Genomic DNA, 15,405 nt, shown 5'->3' with positions numbered 1-15,405 from the left:
ATGGGTCATTCCAGAGTCATCCTCCTTTTAGAAGTCAAAACACATGCTGCAGTCTTCGAATGTGCTCATTCACTTCGACCCAGACAAAGACGTGGTCCTGTCGTGTGACGCGAGTCAGTGCGGGGTTGGTGTTGTTTTGTCAAACATCATGCCAGATCACACAGAGAGACCAATCACATTCTCATGTTGTACACTGTCCCGGCTGAGAACTGCAGTCAGCTGGACAAAAAAAGACTTCGCATTGTATTCAGAGTTAAGAAATTTCACCAGTGCATCTTCGGTCGATATTTCACGATTTACACGGACCACAAACCACTGATTAGTTTGCTTGGTCCAACACGAACTACCTCAGAGGTCTTACCGGCTCGGATCATATGCTGGTCATTTCCCTCTCAACTAATAATTGTGACATTACTTCCCGACCTGGCTCCACAATTTCAATTGCAGATGCCATGAGTCGCCTGCCACTTCTGGACACAGTGTTTGACCCCCCCCCCCCGTACCCCGACACCTGGCAGTGTGATATTGTTATGAATGTGGCAGCCATTTGCACACAACAGCTAGAGTCCCCACAGTTTAGTTCTTTCGATAAGTATGTGTTTATAGTGAGGGTCCCATCCTTCTGTCTAATGGGTTGATTTCATGTGTGCACTGCGGGTTTCTTTTGGAGTCAGGTTTTTTACATCTTTAAATCTTCCTCCCAAACAAATCAATCCTTCGTTCTTCGCACCATCACCATCCATCACCCACGTGCAACGTGTCATGTACAGTGGTGAGGTTCCCTCCGCCCACCGTGAGCTCGTCCAATCGACAGCGGCCGGCACGACAGCCGACCCGAAATCTCCCCGCCCCGCTACAAGGGTGGATGGAGAATAGGGTGCTCCCCTGGTTGTTCCGTCTGGGTTCTCAGACACGCATGGGGGGAGGGTGGTCGTTGCCCTCTCACCGGACCTCCTCCAATCACGGATGACCACCATTTTCCCCTACCAAACCAATCGGGAGGCCCATCACCTCAGGGCCGACTCCGCCCCAGCAAGATGGAGTGTTCGTTCCGTCCAATAAGGGGAGGCCACTGATCGCCCGACAACCCCTCGCCCAATCCGGAGGCTCATCGCCTCAGAGCAGATCCCTCGACCTCGCAGGGGAAAAAGGATAAGAAAGGTGGCGAGCTTTCGTCTGGGGGAGTCGTCGTCGTCTGGACTTTTTGCTCTTTGCCCTACGGTCTTGGTCTGTGGTCTTTTCCGGGGGTTCTCGCTTCGTTGGTGGAGTGTCTGGTTCGGGGGTTCTTTTCGGTGGTTCCGTGGTCCTGTGCTTGCTGGTTCACTCGACGCGGCTGGTTCCATTCTGGTTCATTCATCTTGAAGAAACCGCACGAGGCGGACAGGTACCCAGGCAGACTCTGACCCTCCAGTTCGCCTATCCTTTGGGGCTGAAGGGCCAAACAAAGGCCAACCGGCCCCGTGTGTGTGTGTGTGTGTGTGTGTGTGTGTGTGTGTGTGTGTGTGTGTGTGTGTGTGTGTGTGTGTGTGTGTGTGTGTGTGTGTGTGTGTGTGTGTGTGTGTGTGTGTGTGTGTGTGTGTGTGGAGCCAGTCTGTGAATTGGAATTGTTAAGTGCTTTTCGCTCATTGTACATTGCATATTATATTCGTGATCAAGTCTGCTCCGTGTCTCCCTCCCCCCATTATAAATAACCCCGTGTTAAATGTTCCAGTTCGTCATTTCTTCCATTGGCCCAGTATGGTTCGTGCTTGAGAAGTGGTAAGGCCGTTTGTGCCGTAAGTTGTCATTGGGACCGGCACGGCTCTGGTAATTCCCACTCGGTTACGCCGAACCAGAGTGCGACTCGGTTCGAACAGAGTTGGCCGAGGGTGTGGCTTCCCCGGTAGCGAGACGGCGTGAGTACTTCGGTAAATTGGAATAGACAAGTGGACCCTACCTCACGCCATCGAAATATTGATGACCACGGTCCTTTAAGTGACCCATCGACTCCAGAGTTATCCGGGATGACGACCTTTCAATTCCGGTGTTCGGTGGGAGACGGCCCAACTGCTCCGACTCGCAGTCGTCGTCGCCACCAAACCCGGCACCACAACAATATCTCTGATGGAATTTTTGAATGACAACCAAATCGATGCCAACCAGAAACGGACGTATACCAGGCAGGCATGACACACTTCTTTCCAAGGCCATTCATGCGACTGGGCAAGGGTGGGGCCTTCGACGTGATGCTGATCCTGAATTGTATTCGTACAAGGCCAGGAAGAATGTCCTGAATGTCGAGAATGGTTTCTTGTTTTGGGGATGCCGAGTGGTCCAAACTTGCGCACAAAGATTTGAATCGGCCTCACGATTGTCATCCAGGCCCTGCAAGAATCAAATCTCTGGCCTGGAACTATTTCTGGTGGCCTCATCTTGACTCTGACATCGATCATTGTGTCAAACATTGTTATCCATGCCAAAGCAGTCGAAAAGCCCCTGCAAAGGCACCATAGCACCCCTGGGAATGGCCCACTGAACCATGGCAGAGGAACCATCTTGATTATGCTGGGCCCATCGAAGGCCGTATGATTCTTATTGTAACGGATGGTCACACTAAATGGATCGATGCCGATGTAACTCAGACAGCAACCTCACACGTTACCACAGAGAGGCTGTGCCAGTGCTTTACCGCTCATGGTTTGCCACGCATGACAGTCACTGACAATGGAACCTGTTTCTGAAGCTCTGAATTCACCCGCTTGAACGGTATAATTCACAAGTTTGTGAGTCCACTCCATCAAGCTTCAAATAGATTCTCCGAACGCTCCGTGGGTTTCATCAAGTCTGGTGTCAATAAGATACACGGTGGAAACCTTCAGAACAGACTATCATGTTTGCTTTTCGCTCACCGCATCACTCCCCACACCACAACGGGGGTGACACCAGCTTTGTGTACAAGACTGGATTCTCCAAGCCCAGACATGGCGTCGGTCGTGTTTCAAAATCAGAGGAAAGAGAGACTTCATCATGACAAACATGTTGTACAGCGCTCTATAAACATCAGGGACCCGGTGTTTGTGAAAAACTTTGGTCGCGGAAAGGCTTGGCTCCCAGGGAGGGTTCACAAAAACGAGGGACCATTGTCCCACAAGATCAAACTTGAGGACAGTCGAGTCGTCCGGAGGCACCTTGATCATGTCCGGTATCGGTCTTGTGATCCTGTCATCTTCACAAATGATGTCTCGCCACTTCCTGAACCTGTGACGAGTGACGTTGTTGATGCAGATGGTACTGCACCACTCCCTGAGGCTGATCCCAAGAACGCCGTTGCAGCATCACCAGCGGGGGCTTCTGTCGGCTTTGTACCCCGACGATCATCCAGAGTTCCAACGGGGCTGATCCGCATTGATTGGAGCCAATACTCTTATATTCATGATCTTTGTATTTGACACTAGTGTCTTCATGACTCTTTTGTTCATCGTTAATGCATTTTCACACTTAATGCGAGGGGGAAGATGTCATGTATTCATGTATCAGATCAACCGGAAGCGCGGTCATCACGAGGGGGGAGCGAAGCTGCAGCACGAAGAAGCTCGACTCCCGGATGGCTCTGAGGTTTCTGTGTGTGGAGCACAATAAAAGATTGATGGTGCACCACGTCATGGGATGTAGCACCACGTCACGGGATGGAGCACCACGTCACGGGATGGAGCACCACGTCACAGGATGGAGCACCACGTCACGGGATGGAGCACCACGTCACGGGATGGAGCACCACGTCACGGGATGGAGCACCACGTCACAGGATGGAGCACCTCGTCACGGGATGGAGCACCTCGTTACGGGATGGAGCACCACGTCACGGGATGGAGCACCACGTCACGGGATGGAGTACCACGTCACGGGATGGATCACCTCATCACGGGATGGAGCACCTCGTCACGGGATGGAGCACCTCGTCATGGGATGGAGCACCTCGTCACGGGATGGAGCACCACGTCACGGGATGGAGTACCACGTGATGAAACACAGGTGAACCCAACACGAAGCTGAACATCGTGACTCGATGTCACAACTCCCACACCACAGGATTCACGATTCCAGTGGCGAGAGGATGTGTATGGGAACTGCAGTCGTGATCGAATAAATCTGTTCATGAGAGTATGATCTGATGGAAGAATTCCCATGGGAAAGAAAAGGGAATGAAGAATAAAATGAAGAAAAGGGAAAGTAAAACAAAGTGTGAACCCACGATTGACCTTCCCTCCTAAAACAAGATAATAATCACCGAGGATTTCTCCCATGGACCATCTTGTGTTTTGGAGGTTCAAGTACGTGGTGTCACGTGGACGATGTCTGCTGACGCCGATTGGCCACACTGATGCAATGTGCTTCGAAAATGGCCGAATCAAAGGTAATTACACTCGAGGGGACGGCGTGGTACCCGACCATGTAATGAAAACACCAAGGTGACGAGCTCAAGCGTTTATTGTAAGCTACAGGTACATGATGGATGGGCAAACATGAAATAGAGATTTTACATTCATTGATGTGATCAAGGGTTGATATTTGATGAGAAACTGTTCATGTTTATTATCATTGTTAACCATCAACACATCACAGGAACATCAAGCAGAGGAAATGGTGAAACAGGTGTCTTGTTGGGAGAATGAGATGAGAAGATGTGAGGAGGTGTGTCCGGTCATGATCTTGGAACTCTTATTCAACCTGATGAACCACTTGGGGTGACAAGGAAAGATGTAATTACACGGATTGTTCATGAGATCGGTGAATCATGTCAATAAGTTATACCAAGCAGATCCTCCCTTCGATTGGATCAACAAATATTAACATTTTAGACACAATGTGGATCTCACACCCCACACCCCACACCCCACACCCCAAACTCTTATCACTTCATCTTTTACCATGGTATCTTTAACAAACAACCTGAAATATCAAGGAAAGACACAGCTCCTGTAACTATAAACAGTAACCGTGACATCCTCCATGACGTGTGATGTTCCTCTGGGAGGAATCATCACCTGTTCTCTCGGTCTCACAATGATGGTTTTAATTTCACAGAATCGGGACTCGAACCCAGGATAACAAACCTCGATGTTGAGTGAGATACTAAACTACCTGCCTGATGGCTGTATCCCATCAACGAGTGGTTCATGGATTGAGAAGTCCAACGTGGGGCAGGTGGTCGGGGAGGGGGGAGTGTTGGGGGGGGGGGTTGTTTTCCTGACACATTTATTGGTGTTGTAAATAATAAATGAACATGACAAATACTGTGTGAAGCACATCGTTGGTAATCACAGGTTAGAGATTATATTGAGATATAATAAAGTTACTGAAAAGTTACATCTGACAAATCCGCCCCATTGGAATTGTTAAATTCCCGACAACGAATCGACATGTTGTTCATCACCACGTGTGATGTATCTTGAACAAAAGGGTGGTTGGTTGTTGGATGGTTGAACAAGAGGGTGGTTGGTTGTTGCAGTGATGCGTTCCTTCAATTATTCGATACATGCAGGTTAATTATCGTGTGTACGTCACAGTGTTCCATCATTCAAAACGTTCATGTATCACCTGTAACACTGTGGGGGGAAATATCATCTTCACCCTCACCACTTCCCGCCAAAATGATGATAAACATGTCAGATATAAATGCCCCACCCTGTTTCATCTTCCCGAGAAGATCACATTTATTACAAGGAAATTTGGAATGATTATATGAAGAAATATTTTTGAAAAGTTGGTGAAATAAAATCCACATTGTGAGTAATCGATGAAAACATTCATCACTCGACATTTGTGAAGATTAAACCGGAACTGTCCTTACCTCTTGGTGACCCATCATCCATCAAACTCTCTTGTGTGGTGGACGGCGCAGCGAAAAAAACCACCTCTTCGGGCGAAACACCGACAGGGTAGAAATCTGAAGGTGCAAGACATTGATTTGTAGAAAAGAAGTTGATGGGGGGGAGGGGTGGAGAGAAGGTGGGGGTAAAGAGAGGGGGAGGGGTGGAGAGAAGGTGGAGGTAAAGAGAGGGGGAGGGGTGGAGAGAAGGTGGAGGTAAAGAGAGGGGAGGGGTGGAGAGAAGGTGGGGGTAAAGAGAGGGGAGGGGTGGGCGAGGGAGGGGTGGAGGGAAGGTGGGGGTAAAGAGAGGGGGAGGGGTGGGCGAGGGAGGGGTGGAGGGATGGTGGTGGTAAAGAGAGGGGGGAGGGGTGGGCGAGGGAGGGGTGGAGGGATGGTGGGGGTAAAGAGAGGGTGGAGGGATGGTGGGGGTAAAGAGAGGGGGAGGAGTGGGCGTTTGGTGAAGAAAGGAAATGAAGATGACGTGTCATGAGGAGAGGAATGTAAAGATGTACATGGAGTTATCGATTCTCATTTTCTGTGAAATTGTTTGTACAAAAATTACTCAAAGAAAAAGGGAAATCTCGAATGTGGGAAAATGAGATTATCGGGAATGTAATGTTAATATTTATCCCGGAGGAGGTTGAGGTTTGTAAAATGTTGAAGAAGTACGCACGTCTGGTTGTCCTCGCTGATCTGGTCCACCATGATCCTCTCCTGGTTCTGGTTCCTCCATCATGGTTGACGACCCAACGATGGCCAGAAAAAGGAGGATCGTACTCAATATCAGCAACTTCATGGTCCTGCAGCACATTGGAGTGGGTTTTGGGATGGAGGAACCAGAGATTATTACCCTCGCCAAAGGAGAAGATGTTGCATGTGGGTCCGTGTGTTTGTTTGTCTGTTTGTCTGTCTGTCTGTCTTTCTTTGTCTGTCTGTCTGTCTTTGTCTGTTTGTCTGTCTGTCTGTCTTTCTTTGTCTGTCTGTCTGTCTGTCTTTGTCTGTTTGTCTGTCTGTCTTTCTTTGTCTGTCTCTCTGTCTTTGTATGTTTGTCTGTCTGTCTGTCTCTGTTTGTTTATCTGTTTGTTTGTCTGCACAGACCTTTCGTGTTTTTCTCAGCAACCGCTTGTTCGATTGATACGAAATTTTCCACATTGTTGCGACTTCTCATGCAGAATGTTTTCATGGTAATAATGACGTCGTACGTCACGTGGTGTGCCAGCCATATTTAAAAAACGGAAACTCTGAAACTGCACAAAGGAATAAATTCAAACTTGGCACAAAGCGAGTCCGATGAATGAGTGTGATTTTCATGACGTCATAGGTGCTCTTGTTATGACGTTATAATTGCATTATTCTTCATCTTCTTCTTCTTCAGCGACCACCATTATCCCACCGTTTTATGGAGTCAGCCACCGGAAAGCTTTGCCCGAGTCTTCATAACCGGCTGACCAGGCTTGACGGTTGACAAGTTATGGCTGGAATTTGGAATTTGGCCATGGTGCCGGGGATAGTTCGCCTACTCTTCATGAAGGACACCATGGGATGATCGAAGATTTGTCTCCCGACCATCACCATCTCTGTTTCACTTGCTGTTCTCCAAATACTACAAACTTGAAAACTTTCTTTGACTTTCTTAATTCTTGCCATGAGGCCTTGTCATCCGAACACCCTCAAGCAGAATTTCTCTCTGTGGGAGACTTCAGTGTACACCACAGAGAGTGGCTGAAATCTTCCCACACAGATGTTGGGGGGGGGGGGGGGTTGAAGCTCTTACGTTTTCCTTTCTGAATGATATGGAACAAATTATCACCCACCCGACCCATATCCCAGATCCTCATGACTATAGCACCAATACTTTGGATTTGTTCATCACTTCCAATCCGTTGCATTACAACGACACAATTTCACCTCCAATTGGTTCTTCTGACCACAATCCTGTGAAGTCGTCCGTCACACAATGCAGTTCAAATTCCGAGGTTTCAACCAAACCAGCATGTTTCACAACACAGTTCATCGTTTTCATATTGTCGTGACAACACAAAGCGAAGACCCTCCCTCAAAGAAATAGAAGAGTTTATTCGAACCGAGTAATCGAAAAGGCAATAAAATTGTCACACCAGAAGTTTGAAAGTAACTCCAGAATCCCTCATCACAACGAACCAGCAGAACTCGAAATATCAAACAAGATAATCTCGGATAAGAAAACTAATTTCATGAGAACGAACGATTCCCCGAACTTACCGACTCTTTCCAATCAGGTGAACAGGATGGATCAAAATCAGGTGAACAGGTGTTGAGATGATCTCCGAGTGATGAAGAGCAGAGCGAATCGTCCTTTTATCAGAAGCTAAATTGATGACATAACCCGATTTGTGTTTTCTCAATATGTTAGTGAATCAATGCCAGGTAAACCTGGATGCTCCGACAAAGCAGAAAATAACAAAACGATTTACATTTCAAACAAACCCAAATACATCACTGAGGATATGGCAATACAGGATGTGTATAAAGTGCTTGTGTGCACAATGGCATCAAACTATAAACATCAGATGAAAGAAAAAGAGGACCACGGGACCTGAAGCTCACCTGGATCAGCAGAAACAGTGAATGCCGTCATAAAACATGGAAATATTGTTCATCTACCGAATCTGGTTTGATATTTGATTTTCCATCCTCGATCATGAGCGTCTGTCGCCGAAGCAGCTTCTTGAGCAAGGGCTACACGAGGTGGTTTGCCATTGCCTTCCCAGCAGAAGTTCGGGCAGGAATTTGTAACTTGGTACTGGTGTCGGTGATAGCTCGCCCACTTTTCCTGAAGGGCATCGTTGGGATGTTTAATGTGCATCAACGAATGTCGGAAGACAAGACGCCCAGTCGTCCATCGGAGGAACGACACACATTGATGATTCAGTCTGTCTGTGAAACACCAGAATGGCATTTTATAGCTGGGCCGAGATTCAAACCCAGGCGAGACATAGTGGGGCAGATAACAGCAATTTTTGAGAGGAATCGTGCAAATGATGATATAAGCATCAAATTTGGCACATTTGTTCTCCAGGGGATTCTAATCAAATCTGCCTGATTGGCCATTCGAAAATCCAAATTTCGAAAAATTTGAAAAAAAAAAAAAAAAACTTCAAAAAAGTCAAGATCACGAATCAATGTTGGATGCTGGCTGAGATTGGTGAATGTTTCAGAAACATCATCAAAGACGTTCGAAGTCTGCCCTGCAGTTTTTTTCCCTTTACCGCGGAAGGCAGACACAGCGTCACATCCAGTGAACACATGGAAGTATGGGATCCCTCCAGCTTTCTCAGGCCCGATTGCAGAAACTACCTCATGGACTGGAATCCATCGCGCCTTGGCTCCTTGGCCAAAGGCAATCCACATGTTCTCAAGACCTAGTTCCTGTAAGGATGGCAGTACAGATAGTGCTTTGACTCGTATGTCCGTGTCATTAGCCTTAACGATAATGGACTTGCTAACATGCGTCGATGCATCCCTGGCGTGTTCAAATATTCGAGTGTCAGCTTCTTCATGACAACATGGAGACACAGCATCCAGTGACTTCCTTGTGTTGCTCATGGCATCTTCTCCTTTGTGACAATGACTGTGCTTGTCATCTGTGCTTCACACATCTTTTCTGCAAGGAAGTGAAACAGCTCAATCTTGTTGCTGTCATCTCGAAGAAAGCTTCTCCAGTTACTTGGGGTCTTACTGGTTCCTGTCACTCTTCTTCTGATTCCTTGCCCACTTTTCGACCTTGCCTCGAACTTCAGACTTGACTTCTTGTAAACATCAAACACTTCGTCCACCCTCTTGTACCTGGCACCATCGGATTCCACCTTTGGGATGATGTCTTCTTTGGCATAGTCATCAAATATCTTTGAAGTGCGTGGAGGGAGGGCATTGATAAGTGCTGAGCCATCAATGATGACTGCATCTCCCCTTGGTTCTCTGTCTGCGATGTGTTGGTGCCCATTATTAATTTGGGCCCTGCCCACAAATTTTCTCTTGTGCCCTTGCACAATTTCGTGGCTGGGCTTCCCACAAGCAAGGTTTCCAAATCCGTAACATTATTTCCAGTTGTTACTGGAGTTTGCCAGGGGCGTATACTGGCCCCCACACTTTTCAGTGCTTGCATGGACTGGATTCTGGGGAGGATGTCGGAGAGATCAAGCTGCGGTGCATCGTTTGGGAATGTCAAGATCTCTGACCTTGATTTCGCAAATGATGCAATCATCTTTGCGGAGACTCTGGACCCTCGAGGTCAGAGCGTGTGGCAATGCCTGTGTGGGAGAATGAAAGTCCAGGTCTTCAGATCCTTGGTGCTTCCACTCTTGCTCCACAGATGGGAGAGCTGGACGCTGACCAGGCATCTGAGACGGAAACTTAATTCCTTTGGTACCAGGTCTCTTCGGCAAATCCTTGTCTATCGCTGGTGGGACTTTGTGTCCAACGAGCGGTTGCTGACAGAGATTCAAAAGAGATTTGTTGCCTGCATAATCCGTGATCGTCAGCTGCAGCTTTATGGACATGTGGCTCGTTTTCTTCACGCTGATCCTGCTCACCAGATTCTCTCAGCGAAGGAGCCTTGTCACTGGAGGAGGCCAATAGGCTGACCACGTGCCTCGTGGTTGCAGCAGATTGATCATCATCTCAAGATGATGGGGCTGGGCCATACATTTGCCTGGGGGAGGCCTGACGGAGGTCCCTGGAGTACCAGCAGAAAGTGGATGCAGCAACACACTGTTTTGGCACACACTCCCATACCTGACCTGATCTGGGTGATGAAGATTGTGGTCAAGTTCGTGTGTGTAGTTTTGGAGAAGTTCCAAGTGTTTACATATAGCCTAACTGACTAATGGACAACACATAATGGTTTTTCCTCACCTGGACAATTTTTGTTCCAGGTGAGCTAAAAATGGCTGGCCGAATCTCCACCAAATATTACAAACATGCTGGAGTACCTTGGGTAAGGTGACGGACAAACACCCCCCCCCCCATTCCCGATGAAGGTGGGGAGCCGAAACGACCTTCAAGGTCAACATGCATTCACTTACAACCTTGCGCAGATTCTAACGTGAGTACACCCAAAATTTGGGGTCTCTGGGTTCTTCAGTTCGTGGGTGAAAGATCAACAAACAAATGTACAAACACTTGAAATTTTTACAAGATTTGTAATCCTCTCGGAGCCATTTTCATCACAATATTTTAGACACCATTCCTTTGACTTGTACATGATATGATTTGAAAGGAGAAGAGATTTTAGGTTAACTTTATTCACAAGAATTAAAAATAACAAAATTCACAATCAAAAAAAGTAATCAAGGTCCAATTTCCCGAGTCATCAAGTTGAACTCGTACACTGGGTCATTGAAGTACAACTCGTACACTGGGTCATTGAAGTACAACTCGTACACTGGGTCATTGAAGTACAACTCGTACACTGGGTCATTGAAGTACAACTCGTACACTGGGTCATTGAAGTACAACTCGTACACTGGCTCATCGAGGCACAACTCGTATACTGGGTCATCGAGGTACAACTCGTATACTGGGTCATCGAGGTACAACTCGTACACTGGGTCATCGAGGTACAACTCGTACACTGGGTCATCGAGGTACAACTCGTACACTGGGTCATCGAGGTACAACTCGTATACTGGGTCATCGAGGTACAACTCGTACACTGGGTCATCGAGGTACAACTCGTACACTGGGTCATCGAGGTACAACTCGTACACTGGGTCATCGAGGTACAACTCGTACACTGGGTCATCGAGGTACAACTCGTACACTGGGTCATTGAGGTACAACTCGTACACTGGGTCATGGAGGTACAACTCGTACACTGGCTCATCGAGGTACAACTCGTATACTGGGTCATTGTGGTACAACTCGTACACTGGGTCATCGAGGTACAACTCGTACACTGGGTCATCGAGGTACAACTCGTACACTGGGTCATCGAGGTACAACTCGTACACTGGGTCATTGAAGTACAACTCGTACACTGGGTCATTGAGGTACAACTCGTACACTGGCTCATCGAGGTACAACTCGTACACTGGGTCATCGAGGTACAACTCGTACACTGGGTCATCGAGGTACAACTCGTACACTGGGTCATCGAGGTACAACTCGTACACTGGGTCATCGAGGTACAACTCGTACACTGGGTCATCGAGGTACAACTCGTACACTGGGTCATCGAGGTACAACTCGTACACTGGGTCATCGAGGTACAACTCGTACACTGGGTCATCGAGGTACAACTCGTACACTGGGTCATCGAGGTACAACTCGTACACTGGGTCATCGAGGTACAACTCGTACACTGGGTCATCGAGGTACAACTCGTACACTGGGTCATCGAGGTACAACTCGTACACTGGGTCATCGAGGTACAACTCGTACACTGGGTCATCGAGGTACAACTCGTACACTGGGTCATCGAGGTACAACTCGTACACTGGGTCATCGAGGTACAACTCGTACACTGGGTCATCGAGGTACAACTCGTACACTGGGTCATCGAGGTACAACTCGTACACTGGGTCATCGAGGTACAACTCGTACACTGGGTCATCGAGGTACAACTCGTACACTGGGTCATCGAGGTACAACTCGTACACTGGGTCATCGAGGTACAACTCGTACACTGGGTCATCGAGGTACAACTCGTACACTGGGTCATCGAGGTACAACTCGTACACTGGCTCATCGAGGTACAACTCGTACACTGGCTCATCGAGGTACAACTCGTACACTGGCTCATCGAGGTACAACTCGTACACTGGCTCATCGAGGTACAACTCGTACACTGGCTCATCGAGGTACAACTCGTACACTGGCTCATCGAGGTACAACTCGTACACTGGCTCATCGAGGTACAACTCGTACACTGGCTCATCGAGGTACAACTCGTACACTGGCTCATCGAGGTACAACTCGTACACTGGGTCATCGAGGTACAACTCGTACACTGGCTCATCGAGGTACAACTCGTACACTGGGTCATCGAGGTACAACTCGTACACTGGGTCATCGAGGTACAACTCGTACACTGGGTCATCGAGGTACAACTCGTACACTGGGTCATCGAGGTACAACTCGTACACTGGGTCATCGAGGTACAACTCGTACACTGGGTCATCGAGGTACAACTCGTACACTGGGTCATCGAGGTACAACTCGTACACTGGGTCATCGAGGTACAACTCGTACACTGGGTCATCGAGGTACAACTCGTACACTGGGTCATCGAGGTACAACTCGTACACTGGGTCATCGAGGTACAACTCGTACACTGGGTCATCGAGGTACAACTCGTACACTGGGTCATCGAGGTACAACTCGTACACTGGGTCATCGAGGTACAACTCGTACACTGGGTCATCGAGGTACAACTCGTACACTGGGTCATCGAGGTACAACTCGTACACTGGGTCATCGAGGTACAACTCGTACACTGGGTCATCGAGGTACAACTCGTACACTGGGTCATCGAGGTACAACTCGTACACTGGGTCATCGAGGTACAACTCGTACACTGGGTCATCGAGGTACAACTCGTACACTGGCTCATCGAGGTACAACTCGTACACTGGCTCATCGAGGTACAACTCGTACACTGGCTCATCGAGGTACAACTCGTACACTGGCTCATCGAGGTACAACTCGTACACTGGGTCATCGAGGTACAACTCGTACACTGGGTCATCGAGGTACAACTCGTACACTGGGTCATCGAGGTACAACTCGTACACTGGGTCATCGAGGTACAACTCGTACACTGGCTCATCGAGGTACAACTCGTACACTGGCTCATCGAGGTACAACTCGTACACTGGCTCATCGAGGTACAACTCGTACACTGGCTCATCGAGGTACAACTCGTACACTGGCTCATCGAGGTACAACTCGTACACTGGGTCATCGAGGTACAACTCGTACACTGGGTCATCGAGGTACAACTCGTACACTGGGTCATCGAGGTACAACTCGTACACTGGGTCATCGAGGTACAACTCGTACACTGGGTCATCGAGGTACAACTCGTACACTGGGTCATCGAGGTACAACTCGTACACTGGGTCATCGAGGTACAACTCGTACACTGGGTCATCGAGGTACAACTCGTACACTGGGTCATCGAGGTACAACTCGTACACTGGGTCATCGAGGTACAACTCGTACACTGGGTCATCGAGGTACAACTCGTACACTGGGTCATCGAGGTACAACTCGTACACTGGGTCATCGAGGTACAACTCGTACACTGGGTCATCGAGGTACAACTCGTACACTGGGTCATCGAGGTACAACTCGTACACTGGGTCATCGAGGTACAACTCGTACACTGGGTCATCGAGGTACAACTCGTACACTGGGTCATCGAGGTACAACTCGTACACTGGGTCATCGAGGTACAACTCGTACACTGGGTCATCGAGGTACAACTCGTACACTGGGTCATCGAGGTACAACTCGTACACTGGGTCATCGAGGTACAACTCGTACACTGGGTCATCGAGGTACAACTCGTACACTGGGTCATCGAGGTACAACTCGTACACTGGCTCATCGAGGTACAACTCGTACACTGGCTCATCGAGGTACAACTCGTACACTGGGTCATCGAGGTACAACTCGTACACTGGGTCATCGAGGTACAACTCGTACACTGGGTCATCGAGGTACAACTCGTACACTGGGTCATCGAGGTACAACTCGTACACTGGGTCATCGAGGTACAACTCGTACACTGGGTCATCGAGGTACAACTCGTACACTGGGTCATCGAGGTACAACTCGTACACTGGGTCATCGAGGTACAACTCGTACACTGGGTCATCGAGGTACAACTCGTACACTGGGTCATCGAGGTACAACTCGTACACTGGGTCATCGAGGTACAACTCGTACACTGGGTCATCGAGGTACAACTCGTACACTGGCTCATCGAGGTACAACTCGTACACTGGGTCATCGAGGTACAACTCGTACACTGGGTCATCGAGGTACAACTCGTACACTGGGTCATCGAGGTACAACTCGTACACTGGGTCTCAGCTGAAGGATGCTCAGAGAACAAAAAAAGTGAAACACAAAAAACAGTGATGAAGTCGTGCACGATGTGATTAAATCAAGTCTCTGGATGGTTTAAATCCCTGTACTTCTGGAGACTGATGTTTATTTTTTTTAATCTTGGATCATCCGTCTGCAAGAGTCTGATATTTCATCCTACATTCCTGGAGCTTGTACGACGGAGTGATGATTGATCCACTGCCAAATATCACATCTTCTTCTCCAGTTGTCGTGACTGAAACTTCTTCCTCCACACACACATCAACAAAAGGAAGTCAAAATTCCTCAACAGCATTGTCATCATCATCTCCATCATTATTATACCTTCCAACACAATCCTGGAAAATATTATATCCTATCAATTGTTTTCTGCATCTCTTTATTTTGTTTTGTTAAAATTCTCTTCTTTATTTTGCCTTCAGTTTCCCATCTTTATTTTCTTCATCACAAACTCCCACTGGATT

At 48.1% G+C, this 15,405-nt stretch overlaps 1 protein-coding gene and 1 long non-coding RNA gene across 2 annotated transcripts in view; one reads left to right on the top strand and one right to left on the bottom strand.

The window, feature by feature from the left end:
- Window positions 1-4,449: 4,449 nt before the first annotated feature.
- On the bottom strand, window positions 4,450-8,236 carry LOC147023956 (uncharacterized). Its single transcript, XR_015060487.1, has 4 exons — window positions 8,090-8,236; window positions 6,522-6,648; window positions 5,831-5,926; window positions 4,450-4,718 (listed from the first exon to the last, which is right to left on the bottom strand). It is a non-coding gene; the product is annotated as an uncharacterized LOC147023956 (long non-coding RNA).
- Window positions 8,237-10,133: 1,897 nt separating this feature from the next.
- Window positions 10,134-15,405, top strand: part of LOC147023955 (uncharacterized) — an 18,627-nt gene continuing 13,355 nt past the window's right edge. The window contains exon 1 of the mRNA XM_085890362.1: window positions 10,134-10,176. Within this exon, the coding sequence (XP_085746488.1) occupies window positions 10,134-10,176 (43 nt within the window). The remainder of the gene's footprint in view (window positions 10,177-15,405) is intronic.

This window comes from Eptatretus burgeri, chromosome 7, assembly GCF_056783735.1.
Source record: "Eptatretus burgeri isolate ZD-2024b chromosome 7, Ebu_testis_v1, whole genome shotgun sequence".
NCBI lineage: Eukaryota > Metazoa > Chordata > Myxini > Myxiniformes > Myxinidae > Eptatretus > Eptatretus burgeri.
This window is presented reverse-complemented; position numbering and strand designations above follow the sequence as displayed.